General features: G+C 36.6%; 1 protein-coding gene across 1 annotated transcript in view; it reads right to left on the bottom strand.

Annotated features, from left to right (window-relative positions):
• The window catches only part of ALMS1 (ALMS1 centrosome and basal body associated protein), a 223,181-nt gene that overhangs the window by 107,764 nt on the left and 93,344 nt on the right, over positions 1-22,073 (bottom strand). The window contains exon 11 of the mRNA XM_042981739.1: positions 13,267-15,104. Within this exon, the coding sequence (XP_042837673.1) occupies positions 13,267-15,104 (1,838 nt within the window). The remainder of the gene's footprint in view (positions 1-13,266; positions 15,105-22,073) is intronic.

The raw sequence follows: 22,073 nt of genomic DNA, 5'->3' as shown, positions 1-22,073 counted from the left end.
TGTATCTTGATTAGGGTAGTGGTTATATGAATCCATGTGATTAAATTTCACAGAATTATACATATATACATTTAAAAACAAGTGCATGCAAAAACTGATAAAATCAGATGAAGGTCTATAGTCTAGCTATTTGTACTGTATTAATGTCAATTTCCTGGTTTTGATAATGTACTAAAGTTATGTAAGATATTACATTGAGTGATGGGTACCTGGGACTCTCTAAACTATTTTTGTAATCTCTTGTGAGTCTATATATTTTTAAAGTAAAAAGTAAAAAAGACCCACTGAATGAAATAAGAAAGCATGCTTCTATATGGATATAATAAACAAACTCAAAGTTTACAAAGGAATGAGATAGTTACATAATTTCATAGTACTTTCCACAAGAGACTTAATTACAAAGGGGAAAAGAGTAACTTTCCAGTGAAGGAAACTAGCAGCCAAAACCTTATTAAGTAATTAATGTATAGTTGTCAGTGCGACAAATGAAAATTATGCAACATCTGATAAAATATCATGAGAACTGAATGTCACAACTGTCATATTCTTGCCAAAAATACATAACCCAAACCTAATCATGAGGAAATATCAAAGAAATCCAAATCGAAAAACATTCTACAAAATAAATGATCTGTAATCTCCCAAAGGTCAAGAAAGTGAAGGAAAGACTAAAGCAATGTTCTAGAAAAGAATTAGAGCCATGACAACTAAATGAAACATGTGATTTTGAACTGCCTCCTCTTGTTATAAAAATCCTTATGGGAACAACCAGAAAGCCTGAATAGTATCTGTAATACAGCACTGATGTTGGGGTGCCTGGGTGGCTCAGTCAGTTAAGTGTCTGACTTCAGCTCAGGTCATGATCTCGCAGTTCATGAGTTTGAGCCCCGCACAGGACTCAGTACTGACAGCTCAGATCCTGGAGCCTACTTTGGATTCTGTCTCCCTCTCTCTCTGCCCTTCCCCTGCTCACGCTCTGTTTCTCTCTGTCTCAAAAATAAATAAACATTAAAAAATAATAATAATAATAAAATACAGCACTGATGTTAATTTCCTGATTTTTATGGCTTTATTGGGGTTATGTAGGAAAATGTTCTTTCATATAGGAAATGATATAGTGATGGGCAGCATGTCAAAAACTTACTCCCAAATGGTTAAGGATAAAAAAAAGGAGATATTAACGTAATACTGTCAGATGCTAAAGCAGATAACAATTCAGTAAAAATAAAGATTTCAACATGACAGTTGATCAAAATATACCATAATAAAATAAAAATAAAAATAAAATATTTATTTTAAAAATAAAATATTTATTTTAAAAATAAAATATTTATTTTAAAAATAAAAATATACCATAACATGAAGCAATTATAATAAGTTTAAATATACTGAAATCATTCAGAATACAATCTCAGTGACCACAATGGAACTAACTAGAAACAAGCAATAATTAGAAAGTTCCCATATAACTGGAAATTAAGAAACACATCTCAGGGTGCCTGGGTGGCTCAGTCGGTTAAGCGTCCAACTCTTGCTTTTGGCTCAGGTTGTGATCTTATGGTTCATGGGATCAAGGCTCACGTCAGGCTCTGTGCTGACAGCATGGAGCCTGCTTGGGATTCTCTCTCTCCCCCTTCCTGCCCCTCCCCTGCTTGCTAGCACACACGTGCTCGCTCTTGCTATCTCTCTCTATATATATGTATATATGTCTCTCAAAATAAATGAACATTTATTAAAAAAAACACATGTCTATATAACCCATAGAACAACAACAACAAACTATAACAGAAATGAGAAAATATTTAGAGGGAGGCGAGTGGGGGATGGATTAGATGGGTGATGGTATTAAGGAGGGCACTTGTTATAAGCACTGGGTTTTGTACATAAGCGATGAATCACTGAATTCTATTCCTGAGAGCTTGTTTGGAGGTTCTAGCAGGGGAGTGCAGCTACTCGTATACCCTTGACCGAAGAATGGTCCTCCTCTATCAGGGAAGGTCGTCCTCTTCCACCAAGCGGCAGCTTCGGGAGGGACACACATGGAGTGGTGAGGGAGGAAGGGGCCACCCGCCTAGCCAGCCAGATCAGCCGAATCAACCCCGGCAATCAATGCGGTGACAGATGTCGCAGCCAGATCACCCTCACATCCTGAATTCTATTCCTGAAACTAATATTGCACTGTATGTTAACTAACTAGAATGTAAATAAAACTTTAGAAAGAAAAAAATGAGAAAATACTTAGAACAAAGATGAGGATGAGAAACTACATAAAAATCTGTCTGTATAAGGAAAAGGCTAAACATTAATGAATATGAAAAAAACCTGTATATTCTCAGAAGGTAGAAAAAGACCATTAGGTTAAAATCCAAAACAGAAGGAAAAAAATAAACATAGTAGCAAAACCCTTAAAAAGAAAACATACACTAGAGGATCAACAAAACCCAAATCGTTTAACCCCCAGAGAGAGCAATTAAGTAAAAAAAGAGGAAACGAAAATTACCAATATCAGAAATAAAAAAGTTAATATCACTACAGATTGAGAAACTGAAAGGGTAAGATACTATGAAAATAACTCATGTCAACAAATTTTGACAAGTTAAAATAGAAAAAATTACTTTAAAAAATTTTAAAACTAAAGCAAATTTACATAGTCATATCTATTAAATAAATTGAATCTATAATAAAAACTCCAGGCCATGATGGATTCACTGGTGAATTCTGCCCAATACCTAAGAAAGAAAGAATACCAATCTTAGACAAACTCTTTCAAAGTATCCCAATATATTTATGAGGTCAGCCCAATGCTCATACCAAAAGATATTACAAGAAAAGAAAATTATAGGCAAATATCTCCATAGATATTTTACATAGATGTAAAAATAAAATGTTAGGTAGCAATTAAGGATAATATATAAATTAAGGGTGAATATGGTAATCTCTATAACATGTACTGTAATGAAGTCTGACTCCATTTTTGATGTTTCACTACTGACTTCTTTTTAAGTATCACTTATGGCCCTACATCTGAACAGGCTGGTAAGAAAGCCTGAATGTGAGTACCTCCTTCTTTGGCACCAACAGAAAATGTAAACCTCCCATACACAGAACCCTTTTCCCAGTTCTACTTCCTAGCCACTATAAGCCCATCCACTCATTCTGCCCAAGATGGCCTGGACCTGTTTGTGCCCACCCAGCTCTCCCCAGGAGTCCCTATGTGAATAATAAACTTCCTCTCAAATCCTCTTGGTGTGAAAAATGTAAAAACCCTACATATCTAAACCAAATTTGGAGCGGGATCCAACCCATTTATCAAAAAAATAAATATGTATATAAAAAAGCCAATAAGGAAAATAAGACAGAGTAATAAAAGATGCATGATTAATACAAAGGATGGCAGGAAAGAAGGGACAAAAACCAGATGACACAAATAGAAAACAAAATGCAATATGGTAGATTTAATTCAAACAACACCAACTGACACATACTCTTTCAGAAAATGATGAAAGAGTGAATATTTCCCAATTTTTCTTTTTTGGAAGCCACCATAGCTCTGTAATCAAAAAGATTATAGACCCCTAGGGGTGGCTGGGTGGCTCAGTTGATTAAGCCTCTTGACTCTTGATTTCTGCTCCAGCCATGATGTCATGGTTCGTGAGGTCAAACCCCACATCTGGTTCCATGCTGTCAGTGTGGAGCCTGCTTGGGATTCTCTCTCTCCCTCTCTTTCCCTCCCCACTCATGTCCTCTCTCTCTCTCTCTCAAATAAACTAAAAAAAAAATTAAAGACCAATGTTAGCAAATTGAATTCAGTAATAAATATAAAAAAGTTTATATTTATCCCAATAATATAAGATAAAATTTAACATTCAAAATCTAATCAATGTAATTCACGTCGATGAAAACAGGAGAATACACATATGATCACCTCAATAAAGCATTAAAAGCACTTGACAAAATTCAATTCCCACTCATAATAAAAACTCATAGCAAACTAACAACAAAAGAGGATATCCTTAATCTGATAAAGATCATCTATTAAAACTTTACAGGTAATATCACACTTGATGAAAAACTAAATCCACAAGATGTCTGCTCTTACTACTTCTACTTGATATTATACTGAATGTCCTAGCCAGTGTATTAGGTAAGAAAAAGAAACAAAGCCACGAAGACTGGAAAGAAAGGAGCTCTGTATGCTCCCTGACAATGTGATTTTCTAAGAAGAATAAACATTATACCTGGGGTTACTCATTAAATTTAAACAAGACAGTCCCTAAATCTTAGGGGAGTTACTGAACATAAAACAGAGGACAACAGATATGCCTCAATTTAAACAATGGAACTATTGGGAGAGAGCCAAAGCATAAAAGACTCTTAAAAACTGAGAACAAACTGAGGGTTGATGGGGGGTGGGAGGGAGGGGAGGGTGGGTGATGGGTATTGAGGAGGGCACCTTTTGGGATGAGCACTGGGTGTTGTATGGAAACCAATTTGGCAATAAATTTCATATATTGAAAAAAAAAAAAAAAGAAAAAATAACAATGGAACTATTAGTTTATCTAAATACTCTATGGTCATAGTACCTATTGCCCTAAATTATCCCATAGGAAGCTCTGGCCCATAAGTAAGAAATTAAAATTAAAATTAAAATTAAAATTAAAATTAAAATTAAAATTAATTTGTTGACATTTGTAAGCTGGCTTAACAACAGTATTTCTATTATACAAGCAAAAAATAATTAGAAAATAAAAATTTTCAAATACCATATATAATAGCATCAAAAAAACATAAAATATTTAGGAATAAATTTAACAAAAGATGTGCAAGGCCTACACACTGAAAATTACATGTTACTGAGAGACATTAATAAGCAGAAAAAAATGTTCATGCATGGGAAGACTCGTTATTATTAAGATATCAATCATTCACAAAATGATCTACAGATTCAATGCAATACCAAACAAAATCCCAAGAAGCATTTTTAGAGAAATCAGGAAGCTTATTCTAAAATTTATATTGAAATGCAAAGGACTTAAGATAACAATAATGTTGAAAAATTTTTTTAAAAAGTTGCAGGACAACTTGATTTTAAGACTTACTATAAATCAAGACATCATGGTATTGGTATAAAAACAGATAAATTAAAGGAATAGAGTAAGAACTCAAAAATAAACCCACACATAGGAGACCAACTGATTTCTGACAAAGATGCCAACTAAATTCACTAAGGAAATAATCAAGATTTCAGAAATGGTGCTGTAATATCTAAGAAAATGATCCTCAAATTGCATATATTACAGACTTAAAACATAAAGTTAAAACTATATTTCTAGATGAAAATATAGGAGAAAATTTTCAACACATTGGGTTAGGCAATATTTTCTTAGAGAAGACATGAAAAGTACTAACCTTAAATGAAAAACTAACAATTTTTGTAAAAATTAACACTTTCTCTTCTTCAAAAGTACCAGTACGAAAACAAAACTCAGTATGGGAATCAATTTAACAATAAACTTCATATATTGAAAAAAAAAAAAAAAAGAAAACAAAAATCAAACCACAGTCTGTGAAAAAAGTACGTGCAATACACAGATAATTTGTATCTGAAATATACGAAAAAAACTTTCATAATAATGAGACAATCAAATAAACGAATGGGACCACGGACACTTCATAAAGACATCCAAATATCAAGGAAACACAGAAAAGATGGTTAGCATCATAGGTCATCAGTGAAACACAAATTAAAGCCACAATAACATACTCTTTCACATCCACATTTAGAATGGCTCGTAATAAAAACAACTGGAAATATCAAGTGTTGGTAAAGATGTGGAGTAATTCGAACTTGCATATACTTTGATGGAAATGAAGAAATGGTACATTTGGTTCCGGCGCTGGGTAACCATAACAGACCCAGTCTCTCTCAACTGTATACATAAAACCTAGAGAGTCTACACAGAGCACCTATCAGAAGACTGAAAAATAACAGAAGTAGGCAAATTGGTGAAGATGATCAACATTCGAAGCACTATCAAAATGGTGTAAGTTTGGGGCCCCTGGGTGGTTCAGTCAGCTAAGTGTCTGACTTCAGCTCAGGTCATGACCTAACAGTTCTTGAGTTTGAGCTCCACATCGGCCTGTCTGCTGTCAGCACAGAGCCGGCTTCAGATCCTCTATTTCCCTCTTTCTTTCTCTGCCCCTCCCTCATTCACTCTTGCTTGCTTTCTCAAAAATAAATAAACATTAAAAAAAATTTTAATGGTGATAAGTTTACCATTCTTTCCTTTGTCATCCACTGGGGTCTGAACTTAAAATAGCTTGAAACCTGGAGGTGGGCCCTAGCACAGACAAAAACCTCCAGAAGCCCTCTAGTCAGGACCGAGGAGCAGGAATTGAAATAGTGTGAAAATCTTTTTACTGTGTCTTCTAGTAAGCTCAAGCACTCAAGTAATCTCATGGTGGCAGTAGTACAGCAGTAACAGGGGCCAGGAAGAGCTTAAAATTCTGAGAGAGGAAAAATTTTCTCTTCCAATATAGGAAGTTTGGTTTCAAGAGTGTGGGACAAACCTCTGTTGATCTTTCCCCTCTGTACTGAGCCACCTGAAACGGACACAAAGTAGTCACAGGAAGTATACAGAAGAGAGGGGGTAAATTAAGTTCCTGCTTTCTGTCCTGGGACTCAAGAAAGGAGAGCTCAAGGGGTAACTGTAGAAAGAAAATCAACTCCTTAACATACGTTTATAATCTCCTGGGCCTATCCCTGAGCCATGCGTGTGTGGATCTGAACCTAAAGAGCATACCTAAACCTTGAGAACAGAAGTATGGGATAGCCTACTACCCAAGTCTCGAACTGGCCACTGGGTACACACACATGCAGGTCAAATGTGGATAGCAGTGCAAAAGCTCTGAAAATTGAACTCACACGGAACTATAACCCACAGAAGGCTGGTTATAATTTGTAACCTGAATGCAAATGGGTTGATTGCCTACTAAAACAAAAATATCGAAAATTTCTATAGGATTTAAATGAGACTAGTTATCTCACAATATCATGAAATACAATCCAAAATTACTCAGCATATGAAGATCCAGAAAAATCTAAACTCATGTGGGAAAAGAAAATCAACAGACACCAATGCTGGGATGAAAGAAGTGTTAGAATTATCTGACAAAAACTTTAAGGAAGCTATTATAAAATCCTGCAACATGTAAGAGTGGATACCCTCAAAAGTAACGATAAGACAAGGTCTCAGGAAATAAAAAGAAATAGCAGAAAAAATTTTTAATGTTTATTTTTAAGAGAGAATGAGTTGAGAAGGGGCAAAGAGAGGGAGATAGAGAATCCCAAGCAGGCTCTGCCCAACGTGGGGCTCGACCTCACAAACTTTGAGATCATGACCTGAGCCGAAATCAAGAACTGGATGCTTAACTGACTGAGCCACCCAGGCACCCCGAAATGGCAGATATTTTAAAACTAAAAAATGATACAAGTGAAATAAAATACTCACTGGATGAGCTCAATGGCAGAATGGAAATGTCAGAGGAAAGACTTAGTGAACTCCAAGACAGAACAATAGAAATTATTCAATCTGAACAAGAGAGAGGGGAAAAAAAGATTGGAAAAAAAAAATCAACAGAGCTTCAAGGACTTGTAAGATAATACCAAAAACATTTGTGTCATCAGAGATGTAGAAAGAGAAGAGAAAGAATGTGGTACAGAAAAAATACTTGAATAAATAAGGGCTAAAACTGCCTAAATATGATGAAAGATAAAAACCATTAGCACAGCAAACTCCAAACAGGATGGTCCAAAGAAATCCATGCCTACAAACATCATGACCAACTGACTCAAAGCAAAACAAAAAAAGGAAAGCAACCAGGGAAAAATAAAATAACACATTGCTTCAAATGTACAGGGGAATAATGATTCCAAAACTGTAGAGTTCTCATCAGAAACCATGGAATTTAGAAAGAAGCAAAATATTTTTAAAGTACTGAAAGAAAAGGACTGTCACCCCAATTGCATAAGCCATAAAAAAAAAAAATCAGTAAACTGGACTTCATTGAAATTAAAAACCTTTGTTCTGTGACAGACTCAATACATTAAGTAGATGAAAAGATAAGTCACATACTACAAGAAGGTATTTGCCAGCAACATATCCAGCAAAGGTTGTATATCCAAAACATACTCAGAACTCGCAAAATTCAACAGTAAGAAAATAAAACCCTATTATAAAATCATTTTCACCAATAAGGATGGTAAAAAAAAAAATCACATGAAGTGAAGAAAAGCCATTAGGGAAATACAAATGAAAACTATATTGAAATATCACTGTACAACTATAAAAATGGCTAAGTATATGGACAATACAAAATGCTGACAAAGACACAGAGTAACTGGAACATGTATTATTGCTAGTGAAAATGCAAAGATAAACAGTTCTTGCAAGGTTAACCACACACATACACCACATGACTCACCAATCCTACTCCTGAATATTTACCCTACAGAAACAAACACTGACACACAAATGTTTATAGCAGCTCTAACTGTAATCACACCCCAAAGCTGAAACAACACAAATAGCCTTCAAAGAATGAATGCATGGATTAACAAACTGTGGTAATCTGTACAAAAGAATTGTCATATAAATAATAAAATATTACTGTTTTTAATAAAGCAATAAAAAGTAAAACATCTGCTTCATAAAAACAGATGGATGAATCTTAAATGTGCTTCTCAAAGTAAAAGAAACTAAACCCAGAGGCTGTAACATATCTTATTATTTCATTTATAGGACACTCTAGAAAGGCTAAGAAAAGGACAAAGCAGGAATTACCAGGGGTCACAGGAGGAATTGTCTCTAAGGAGATGACATGCAGAAATTTTTGGATAGAAATGCTTTGTATGAAACTGTGATGGTAGATTTATCACAAATGATAGAATTGTACACCACAAAAAGTTTTGCACTATGTAAATTATTAAAAATTAACCAAAATCAACCAAGGGCAAAGACGGAATGCAGGATGTGACAAATGAAACTAACTGTATTATAAATGAATTATGTACTGACACATAGTATATAGAAAAGAAAAAAAAAAAAAAAAGAACACGACCTAAGAAATGTCAGCAGTGTTTTGACTGGATACCATAATGTTAAATTCAAAAGAAAGGTATATATAAACACTGTACTCAAGTAGGAGAATTTGTTTTTCACCTGGGAATTCTGAAACTATCTAATTTATATACTAGGGTAAATATATTGTAGATAATGAGAGCCAGGTTTATTACTACTGAAGAAAGAAGTTAAAAACAAGGGTAAAAGTTTATAATCAACCCTGTGGTTCAAGATTAGTTGAAGGTATCAACACTGACTTGTGGTTTAAAAAATATTTACATATACAAGTATACACAAACACATACACATTAACAGAGATGAGAACAAGCAGAGAAGTAGGTATATGCATGAGTTAATATACATACATATAATCCTGAGCTTTATTAACTGCTAGAAGCACTGACATCCTAGTAACAATGAGCTAACCTGGTGCTATACCTTTGTTTCTAAGTACTATTCTCCATTGTTGAAAGAAGGGTACTGAAGTCCCTTACTAATATATTGTTATCTATTTCTCCCTTCAGGTATGTTTAGTATTTGCTTAATACACTTAGATGCTCCAATGTTGGTTGTGTACATATTTACAACTGTTTATCATCTTGTTACATCATCTGACCCCTTTATTGGTATATAATGGCCTTCCCTGTCTCCTGTTACTGGTTTTGGCTTAAAGCCTATTTTGTCTAATAGGAGTATTATAGCTCCTATATTGAATCCATACTGATATACATGAATAACTAAAGGAATAAATAAATGAGGGAGGAACAACAGCTCTTGCTTGCAGAAAAATTCCAATTAATACATGTAGAAGGAATGAAAGAAGTATAAAAACTCCATCCGAATACCAGAGTGATAATTGCTACAAGCAAGATCCAGTGATGAAGCCTAAAATTAGTGATCAAAGTTTTAAGCAGAAACAAGATATTTGCATAGTCTACCAGTTTCTACCCAAATATCTAGTATTTAAAAAGGAAAAACAGTAACTGTACAGTGAAGAACCTTGGTAGACATCACTTTAGCCAAGTGATCAAGGTTAACATCACCAGTAATGCATATCAACTTAATGTGCTCCCCAATGAAATGCACTGAAAATGCATAACCTCAACCTAGTCTTGAGACATCAGAGAAAACTAAATCAAAACTTTCTCCACTAAGTGAAATTAGTCAGTCAGAGAAAGACAAAAATCATATGACTTCACTCATATGAGGACTTTAAGAGACAAAAAAGATGAACATAAGGGAAGGGAAACAAAAATAATATAAAAACAGGGAGGGGGCAAAACAGAAGAGACTCATAAATATGGAGAACAAACAGGGTTGCTGGAGGGGTTGTGGGAGGGGAGATGGGCTAAATGGGTAAGGGGCATTAAGGAATCTACTGAAATCATTGCTTCACTATATACTAATTTGGATGTAAATTTTAAAAAACAAAAAATAAAGTTAAATAAAAAAAACAAAAAAAAACTTTCTCCAAAATAACCAATTCTCTTTAAAGTGTCAAGATCATAAAAAAAACAAGGACTGACACAGATTATTGAAAATAAAGAAGACAGGACCACTAAAATGTAAGGTGGCATCTTGGGTTGGATCTGAAACAAAAAATGTTCATGTGCATAAAAATGAGATGAAATCCAAATCAGTCTACATTTTAGTTATAATATTATATGAAGGATAATTTCTTAGTTTTGGTATATGTTTTATGGTTATGATGTTATGGTAAGATGTTTACACAGGGGAACATTTGGTAAAGGACATACTGGTAACCTCCAAGATATTTCCCAATGATCTCTGCCTCTTGGTAATTCATACCCTTGTGTATCTCTAGCCGTTGAGGGTGAGGTGGAAATATTGATTCACTTCTATTGAACAGAATATAGCACAAATGGTGAGATCCCCTTACAAGGTTAGGTTACAAAGACTATGACTTTTGCCCTGGGCATCCTCTCTTGTTCTCTCACATGCTCACTCAGAGGGAAGTTTAGCTGTCATATTTGAGCTGCCTTATGGAAGGAAGGGAGTGATGTCTCTGGCCAATAGTCATGTGAACAAGCCTGGAAGCACATCGTCTCAGTCAAGTCTTGAAATGGGACCAGAGATGCAGACAATACCTTGTTTGCAACCCCATAAGAGACCCTAAGCCAAAAGCACCCAGCTAAGCCTCACCTAAATTTCTGACCCACAGAAAACCATACTAACATTGGGATAATATTTATTATTTTAAGCTGCTACATTTCAGGGTAATAGGTTACACATCAAAAAATAATTAATACAAGAACTCTACCACTTTTGTAACTCTTTAAATTTAAAATCTCAAAATAAAAATCTTTAAAAATACTTAATACATATATGCTTACACATTTTATATACACACATGTATACAGATGAGTATGTATGTGTATATATGTAGTTTGAATTATTATGAACTTTGGAATCAGACAAACCTAGATTAGAATGCCATTTCTAACACTTAATAATAGACATGTGATCCTGGGCAAAACGTCTAATTTCTCTAAGTATTAGGTTGTTTTTTTTTAATTTTTTTAATGTTTATTTATTATTAAGAGACACAGCATGAACAGGGGAGGGGCAGAGAGAGAGGGAGACACAGAATCGGAAGCAGGCTCCAGGCTCTGAGCTGTCAGCACAGAGCCCAACGCGGCGCTTGAACTCACAAACCGCAAGATCATGACCCGAGCCAATGTCAGACACTTAACCGACTGAGCCACCCAGGAACCCCACCCCCCCCCCAAGTATTAGGTTTTAAAATATATAAATTGAGGTAATAATATCTACCTCTGATGATTATATTAAGGTTAAAATGATACCTACATCTACTATACCAGATGGCATTTAGTACATTTTGAACAAATGGCATTATTATTTAGTGCATATTTATAATCATCTACTATTTTCTTCTCATTCCAGGAATTCAACTCTAATTCAGTATTATAATACTGAAAGCAGAGACTGACCCTGTTTTTTAGGCCCAATCCAATTCTAAATCACCAACTTTTAGAGCTACAAGGGACCTTTTAGCTTTCCAATTCTTTCCTTCCACCATCATCCCCATAGGAGTGCCAAAGATATTAAATGACTTGTCCAAGAGAATACCTTGAAAGAAGAGCTTGAAAGCAGGACTCAAGATCAGAGAGACACTACCATGCAGTGAACAAGCACTTGCTTTAATTAAAAAGACCACACTAGAATGCCCACTCTCTTGCTTATAAACAGCATTATCTCACATAAATAAAAGTACAAAGTAGCAGTATCAGTGTCTCAGTTTCCCAGAGGGTAAATAAGGATACCACCACTCACCTCATAGGGTTATTACAATCATTAAATGAGATAACATATAAGTCCCTCATGGCCATTACTACCACATGTGGATGCTGAATAAATATTATTTCCCTTCCTTCTTTCCAAGCCCAGGGTTCTTCACTATGATGTGCTGCCTTCTCAACTATGTGGTAGAACATGAAACACAAAGGGTAATTCTATTCAAAATGTAAAAGTGAATGAATGATAGTCTTAAATTAGGCTAAATAATATAAATCTAAGGCATTTAGCCCTGAACTCAGTTTCCTTTCCTATAATAGACTATAAGGTGGAACATCACAATAGAGAGCACATTATATTGATACGCATTACCAGTGATGTTAGCCTTGATAACTGGCTAAAATGATGTCTGCCAGGATTCTCTACTGGAAAGTTACTTTCTAATTGTAAATACTAAATATTTGAGGAGAACCATGAAATGAAAACTAAAAGAAGGGAGAGAGAGAGCACACACAAGCAAGTGAGTAAGCTCATGCACATATCCCAAAGTCTGGTCTTCAGCACACTTCCAATACAATAATTAGTAAATTGTACCATGGATGATCAAAGACTTTTCTCAGAGTAATTCAATGTTTTGAAACACTTGATGTCAAGTCTCGTCAAAAGCCCTCTGAAATTATAAATACATTACTTTCAAGTGTTTTCTCTTACTTAGGCATTTATGCCTTGGAATACCTAGATTAATCAGATACAACCTCCCCTAAGAGAAATCATACTGCCTTTCCCCCAAGAACTTGCGTTTGCTTAAGTATTTAAAACCCTTTATCACAAATCCCATCAGCTTGCTTGTCATCACAATGAGACTCACCGATCTGCAGATACTGGAATCCCTTCTGGGCTGGAATATCCTTCCAAATCTGAAATGTTCACTTGTGTTTGCCTTGAGGTTACTGTCTGGCTATTCTGAAAAGGTATGGTTTTCAAGTCCTGAGAAATAGTATTACTATCTGGAAGAGGAGACTGTACAACTTGGAAGTCCGGTGAAGATTTAAGTCCTAGAAAACCTGAAGATTCTTGATTCTGTGCTACAGGTTTACTGGCCAATAATTTGGAGGTTGGTTCCAATGATCTTGAAGATATAGTCTGTAGGTCAGAGTTAAACTCACTATTCATCCTTGTTTTAGAAGCAGGATCCAATGAATGCAATCTTTTATCTAAGGTTCCACTATCCACCTTGGAAGGAGTCTTGGGATAAAGAGTTATACGAACACAAGAAAGTGCTTTTCTATTTGAGGGTGGAGTAGATGCAGATGTTACTAATGTACACTGATTTGGGACTGGTTGGGAGACCACAGAATCGAACTTGGCTTCAACATTTATCATATTAGAAATGTATGACTTAAATTTATGTTGATTATTCTTTTCTACTACATAATCCTGACCTTGAGGAAAGGGGGAATGGTATTTTCCCATGTGATCTACATCTGGGGCTTTGCTTTGTTCAAAGAGCTGACGTTGTTCAAGAAAAATGGAAGAAGGAAGGTCTGAAGCTATATAATCCTGACCTTGAGGAAAGGGAGATTGGTTTTCTCTCATCTGATGATCTAAATGTGGGGCTTTGCTTTGTTCAAAGAGTTCTCGTTTTTCAAGAAAAATGCGACAAGGAAGGTTTGGAGCTACATAATCCTGATGTTGAGGAGGGGGAGAATGGTATTTTCTCACATGGTGATCTGTGTGTGGGGCTTTGCTTTGTTCAAAGAGCTCTTGTCGTTCAAGTAAAACGTGCGAAGAAAGATCTGGAGTTATAGCTACAGTCTTCTCTTTTACTCCTAGTGTGGAACTTGGTCTGCTCACGCTAATGAGGGTATGGTTATCAGAAAAATGAACTTCTTTGACACTGCTATACTTTGCACTGGTACTGGGCTCAGAATCACTGCCTTTAAAATCTGATCTTTCTAAGAGTTTTTCTTCTTGCTGAGAATGTTCAATAGATAATTTTTGACTTTGCCTACTACTTTCTGCTAAAATAGTCACAGCGGTATCTGGCGAATGACTAACAATTTTAAATGATGAAGGGGAAGAGGTTTTCTGTTCTAGATCTCTGGGAGGATTTTGCTCTTCAGTGAAATGAGAATTAAATACCCCCACAGATGCTCCAGTACACTGGCTACCTTCAGTAACACCAACCTTAAGAACAGAGGAATCTGAAAAGCATTTAGAGTGTCGGTGAGATGCAAAAGTGATGGAAGTAGTAAACTTTTTCATGGGTTCTGGGGGAAGCATATGTGATGAAGAATGACAATCCATTTCTTCGGGTGGCACAGGTTCTACTAATTCTGATAGCCAAGGGTCTATCTTTTCATGGAATGGCATTCGAAGACCCTGGCTAATTCTGAAGTCATCAGCTGTAAAGTTCTGAAAGGGGGAAGGACTTCGTAACTGCAAGGAATTCCAAACTTTGAAATGAGGGTTACTCTGGTCTAATGATTTGGAAAGGTTGATGTGTCTGGTTTTCCATGATGATGGACTCCGTTGTCCTCTGATAACGTCTGAGGGGTCAGCAGGTCTGAAAACATAAGGGTGGCTATCCAATTGTGGTTGTTTGGCAGTTAGAGTCCTGAAACATCCTTTTTCATGGCTCTCAATAATGATGTGACCACATACAGCTTCTGGGTTGCATCTTATTCCCTGTGGACTCGGCAAACCCTGGAAGATAAAAACAAATTCTTACTTGAAATAGTCCAAATAGTTAGTGTTATATAAAAATAAGTTATATATCCAGGCTAAGACAGACCACAAAGGTCCTGTTGATCTTTACAATAAAACAAGAATACAACAAAAAAAGACAGTTAACTATAGAATAAAATAGCTCATGATAATTAGGACGACACAGTTAATTTCTTCTAAAAAATGTTTCACTAAAGTAACAAATATAAAACCCTCAATTGTCCCCCAGTATTCTCACCATTTTTCTTTTAGTAACAGAAGTCCCTTACCCTAACCATGTGCTGGTCACATGGCCACAAAACTAGAGACCTTTCCACTTTCCTTTGTAGCTAGGTGAGACCATATGACTAGGTTTAGGCCAATAGGATATGAGCAAAAGTAGTTAAGTATAACTTCTGCTTCCTGTCTTTAGAAAACCAAATTCTTGGGGCTCCTGGGTAGCTCAGTCAGTTAAGCATCTGACCTCGGCTCAGGGCATGAGCTTGTGGTCCGTGAATTTGAGCCTAGCATTGGGCTCTGTGCTGACAGCTTTGGAGACTGCTTTGGATTCTGTGTCTCCCTCTCTTTCTGCCCCTCCCCTGCTTGCTCTCTCTCTCTCTCTTAAAAATAAAATTAAAAAATAAAATAAAAAAGAAAAGCAAATTCTTGACCTCCACATTCCCTTACTACCACCATCACTACCATCACCATTTACTCTTGCCACCTAAAAATGATAGTATCTAAAACAATCAGAAGCCATGTGTAAAAATGGCTCAGCTGCCAAGCCAGTCTGGGTCTTTGGATAACTTCAAAGAGCAGAGCTCCCTTTCCTGCCCTAGACTATCATATAAAGGAAAAATACAATTCTATCTTATTTGACCATTGTATATTTGGGTCTCTTCACTACAGATGCTTTTTACCAAAAAGAATAAGGAAAGGAATATTCCTAAGAAACGGAAAAGAACTAGTACTTCTTCCTAGTCTACACGATCAGAATCTAAAGCTACCATAAATATAAAATTTGAGATTTCTGTGCTTTACCTATAAAATCATTACTTAGAATCCTATTTGATGATAACAGCCACATTTGATTTCAAATTAAAATACCTTAAATTATGCTGCCATTTTTTTTATGTTTATTTTGAGAGAAAGGGAAAGAGACCAGGGAGGGGCAGAGAGAAAAATCACAAGCAAGCTCCATGCTGTCAGCAGAGAGCCCGACGTGGGACTCAATCTCATGAACCATGAGATCATGACATGAGCTGAAATGGAAGAGTAGGACACAACTGACTGAGCACCCAGGCACCTCTGCTGCCACTTCTGATGTAATGGAGTAGTTGTACTTTTCCCTATTCCATTTGATAAGCATAACTAAAAGTCCTAGACATTATATATAAAACAAACTTAAGAATAACCTGAAAGATACAGGGGTGCCTGGGTGGCTTAGTTGATTAAGCGTCTGACTTTGGCCCATGATCTCGTGGTTCATGGGTTTGAGCCCGGCATCAGGCTCTGTGCTGACAGCTCAGAGCTTGGAGCCTACTTCGGATTCTGTGTCTCCCTCTCTCTCTGCCTCTCTCCTGCTTGTGCTCTGTTCCACACACTCTCTCTCTCAAAAATAAACAAACATTAAAAAAAAAAAAAGAATAATCTGAAAGATGTAGAGAAGACAGGGATCTTGGGACCTAAGGAATGACATGGTAATGCAATCCCTGGATTTACTTTTTACATCATATATTCCAGATTTGGGAGCTGAAGAAGCCAGCAACATAGGAGCAAAGGGCATAGAAAAAGGCTCTAATAAAAACCCACTCTCATTAGCTAAAAAAAAAAACAGTAAAGGGGGGGGCCTGGGTGGCTCAGTCGGTTAAGCATCTGACTTCGGCTCAGGTCATGATCTCCCGGTTTGAGTTCAGGCCCTGCGTCGGACTCTGTGCTGACAGCTTTGAACCTGGAGACTGCTTCGGATTCTGTGTCTCCCTCTCTCTCTACTCCTGTTCTGCTCACACTCTGTCTCTGTCTCTCAAAAAGTGAATAAACATGGGGGGGGGGAACAGTAAAGGTGAAGTCTAGCAAGACAGAAAACTTTTAGGCCATAACTGCTCTATTCCAGCCAATCACCACAGAAAAAAGACTGCCTCTGTGACACCAGCAAAAGCCAAGTGAGGAGCCTAAACCTCTACTCTTGCTAAGCAATTACAAGTCACCCCAACATCCAAGCCAAGGTACAGAGATGACCAAGCAGGAGCCCAGGAATTATTTTTACCCTAATATCTGGTAATGAGTTACCACTTCCTGTGGTATCAGTCCCTGTGGAGACCACACAGGGAGACTGTACTTTCCCATTCCAGCGATGACATGCCCCTCTCTCTCCCATCTTTAGGCTGGAAGAAAATTTTGCAAATCTCATAACCAATGAAAGACTTGTATCTAAAATGTATAAAGACATCTCAACTCTCAACAGCTTACCAAAAACAAAAACAAAACAGACAACTCAATTAGAAAAATAGGCAAAAACCAAACTTTTCAATGAATAGAAAAGAGATGGGAAAACAGGGGCACAATAACAGGTCCAACACCATTAACATTAAGAAAATGCAAATTAAAATTATGATTCTTTTACATCTACTGAGATGATCAAATGGTTTTTATCCTTTTGCATGTTAATGTGATGAATCACATTGATTGATTTGCAAATATGGAGCCAGCCTCATATCCCAGGAATAAATCCCACTTGATCATGGTGACTTTTTAATGTATTGTTAGATTCAGGTTGCTAATATTTTGTTGAAGATTTTTGCATCTATGTTAATCAGAGATACTGGCCTACAGTATTCTTTTTTCATAATGTCTTTAAATGATTTGGTATCAAAGTAATGCTGGCATCGTAGAATGAATCTGGAAGTTGCCTTCCACTTCTATTTTTTTGGAACAATTTGAGAATAGATTATTAACTCTTCTTTAAATGTTTAAATGTTTGGTAGAATTCTATCTGTGAAGCCATCTGGTCCTGGGCTTTTGTTTGTTGAGAGTTTATTACCGATTCAATTTCATTACTACTAATTGGTCTGTTCAAATTTTCTTCTTTTTCCTGATTCAGTTTTGAAAGGGGATATGTTTCTAAGGAATTTATCCATTTCTTCCACGTTGTCCCATTTGTTGGCATATAGTTTTTAATAATATTCTTGTAATCCTTTGTATTTCTGCGGTGTTGGTTGTTATTTTCCCTCCTTCATTTCTAATTTTATTTATTTGAGTCCTCTCTCTCTTCTTTTCTTGATAAGTCTCACTAAAGGTTTATCAATTTTGTTAATTTTTTTTTTTAATTTTTTTTTTCAACGTTTGTTATTTATTTTTGGGACAGAGAGAGACAGAGCATGAACGGGGGAGGGGCAGAGAGAGAGGGAGACACAGAATCGGAAACAGGCTCCAGGCTCCGAGCCATCAGCCCAGAGCCTGACGCAGGGCTCGAACTCACAGACCGCGAGATCGTGACCTGGCTGAAGTCGGACGCTTAACCGACTGCGCCACCCAGGCGCCCCCCAATTTTGTTAATTTTTTGACAGCTCCTGGTTTCACTGATCACTTCTGTTTTTTTACCCCTTTTTTTTTTGTTTATTTTTTTTAATGTTCATTTATCTTTGAGAGAGAGCAGGAGAGACAGAGCACCAGTGGGGGAGGGGCAGAAAGAAGAGCAGATGCAGAATAAGAAGCAGGCTCCAGGCTCTGTGCTCCAGGCTCTGTACTCCGTGCTCTGAGCTGTCAGCACACAACCTGATGCGAGGCTTGAACTCATGAACCGTGAGATCATGACCTGAGCCAAAGTCGGATGCTTAACCGACTGAGCCACCCAGGCACCCCACATTTACTCCTACTCTAATTGTTACTTCCTTCCTTCCTCTGGCTCTGGACTTTGTTCTTTTTCTAGATCTTTAGGTGTAAGGTTAGGTTATTTGAGATTTTTCTTGCTTCTGGAAGTATGCCTATATTGCTATAATCTTCCCTCTGAGAACTGTTTTTGCTATATCCCAAAGGTTTTGGTCCACTGTGTTTTCACTTTCATTTGTCTCCATGTATTTTTTTTATTTCTTCTTTGACTTCTTGGTTGACCCGTTCATTGTTTAGTACCACCATATTAACAAGAGAAAGAATAAAACCAGTATGAGCATCTCAATAAATTCACACACAAAAAATTGATAAAGTACAACATCCATTCGTGATAAAAACTCTTAAAAAGGCAGGTTGAGAGAACATACCTCAAAAAAAAAAAAAAAAAAGCCACAGCTATACCATCATACTCAATGGTGTATGAGTAACAGAGTATGAGAAACAGAGCTTCTCCCCTAAGTTCAGGAACAAGATAAGGATATCCACTCTCACCAGTGCAACCTAGTACATAAGTCCTAGCCACAGTAAATCATACAAGAAAAGGAAATAAAAGGCTTCTAACTGATAAGGAAAAAGTAAAACCTCCACTATTTGCAGATGACATAATATCCTAAAGACTCCACAAAACAACTACTAGAACTGAAAAATGAATTGTGTAAAGTCACAGGACACAGAATTAATATACAGAAATCTGTTCCATTTCTACATGCTAATAATGAAGTAGCAGAAAGAGATATTAAGAAAACAATCCTATTTATAATTGTACAAAAATTAATAAAATTCCTAGGATTAACCTTAACCAAGGAGGTGTAATTAAGACCTGAATTCTTTTTATTTTTTTATTGTCAGGACTTCAAGAGTAGATTCCCGTGATTTATCACTTACATAGAACACCCAGTGCTCATCCCAATAAGTACCCTCCTCAATGGCCATCACCCATTTTCTCCACCCCCATCAACCCTCAGTTTGTTCTCTGTATTTAAGAGTCTTTTATGGTTTGCCTCCCTCTCTGCTTGTATCTTATTTTTCCTTCCCTTCCTCTATGATCATCTGTTAAGTTTCTCAAATTCTACAGGAGTGAAATCGTGTATCTTTCTGACTGACTTATTTTGTTTAACATGATACCCCCCACTTCCATCCATGTTGTTGCAAATGGTAAGATTTCATTCTTTTTCATCACTGAGTAGTATTCCATTGTACGTGTGTGTGTGTGTGTGTGTGTGTGTGTGTGTGTGTGTGTGTGTGCGTACACGCCAGATCATCTTAATCCATTCATTAGTTGATGGACATTTGGGCTCTTTCCATAATTTGAATATTGCTGATAGCGCTGCTGTAAACATTGGTGTGCATGCCCTTTTGAATCAGCACTCCTGCATACTCTGCTGGGTCATAGGATAATTCTATTCGTAATTTTTTGAAGAACCTCCAAACTGTCTTCCAGAGTGGCAGCACCAGTTTCCATTCCCACTAACAGTGCAAAAGTGCTTCCCTTTCCCTACATCCTTGCCAACATCTGTGGTTTCCTGAGTTGTTAATTTTAGCCACTCTGACTGGTGTGAGGTGGTATCTCAGTGTGGTTTTGATTTCTATTTCCCTGATGATGAGTGATGTTGAGCATCTTTTCATGTGTCTGTTTGCTATCTGATATCTTTGGAAACGTGTCTGTTCATGTGTTCTGCCCTTTTCATTACTGGATAGTTTTTCAGGTGTCATGTTTGTAAGTTCTTTATAGATTTCTGATACTAAACCTTTAGCCAATGTCATTTGCAAGTATCTTCTCCCATTCCACAGGTTGCCTTTTAGTTTTGCTGACTGTTTCCTTCCCTGTGCAGAAGCTTTTTATCTTGACAGAGTCCCAATAGTTCATTTTTGTTTTTCTTTCCCTTGCCTTCGGAGACATGTCAAGTAAGAAGTTGCTGCGACCAAAGAGGTTGCTGCCTGTTTTCTTCTGTAGGATCTTGATGGTTTCCTGTCTCACATTTAAGACTTTCGTCCATTTTGAGTTTATTTTTATATATCCTGTAATAATATGGTCCAGTTTCATTCTTCTGCATGTTACTGTCCAGTTCTCCCAACATCATTTGCTAAAGAGACTGTCTTTCTTTCCACCGGATACTCTTTCCTGCTTTGTTGAAGATTAGTTGGCCATACACTTATAGGTCCATTTCTGGGTTTTCTATTCTATTGCATTGGTCTATGTGTCTGTTTTTGTGCCCAAAGCATACTGTCTTGATTACAACTTTGTAATATAGGCTAAAGTCTGGGGCTGTGATGCCTCCAGTTTTGCTTTGCTTTTTCAACATTACTTTGGCTATGCAGGGTCTTTTCTGGTTCCATACAAAGTTTAGAATTGTTTGTTCTAGCTCTGTGAAGAATGCTGGTACTATTTTGATTGGGATTGCACTGAACACGTAGATTGCTTTGGATAGTATAGACAACTCAACAATATTTGTTCTTCTAATCCACAAGCATGGAATGTTTTTCCATTTCTTTGTGGCTTCTTCAATTTCTTTCATAACCTTTGTATACTTTTCAGTATACAGATCTCTTACCTCTTTAGTTAGGTTTATTCCTAGGTATCTTATGGTTCTTGGTGCAATTGCAAATGGGATCGATTCTTTGATACCTCTTTCTGTTGCTTCATTATTGGCGTACAGAAATGCAACCAATTTCTGTACATTGATTTTATAACCTGTGACTTTGCTGAATTTATGTATCAGCTTTAGCAGTTTTTTGGTGGAGTCTTTCAGGTTTTCATGTAGAATATCATGTAACCGGCAAAGAGTGAAAGTTTCACTTCTTCTTCGCCAATTTGGATGCCTTTTGTTTGTTGTCTAATTGGCTAGGACTTCCAACACTGCGTTGAACAACAGTGGTTGAAAGTGGACATCCTGTTGTGTTGTTGATCTCACAGGGAAAACTATCAGTTTTTTCCCACTGAGGATATTGGCTGTGGGCCTTTCATATATGTTCCTTATATGCAACTTTCTTGAGGGTTTTTATTAAGAAAGGATGCTGTATTTTGTCAAATGCCTTTTATGCATCTATTGACAAGATCATATGGTTCTTATCCTTTCTTCT

Source organism: Panthera tigris, chromosome A3 (genome assembly GCF_018350195.1).
Source record: "Panthera tigris isolate Pti1 chromosome A3, P.tigris_Pti1_mat1.1, whole genome shotgun sequence".
NCBI classification, from domain to species: domain Eukaryota; kingdom Metazoa; phylum Chordata; class Mammalia; order Carnivora; family Felidae; genus Panthera; species Panthera tigris.
This window is presented reverse-complemented; position numbering and strand designations above follow the sequence as displayed.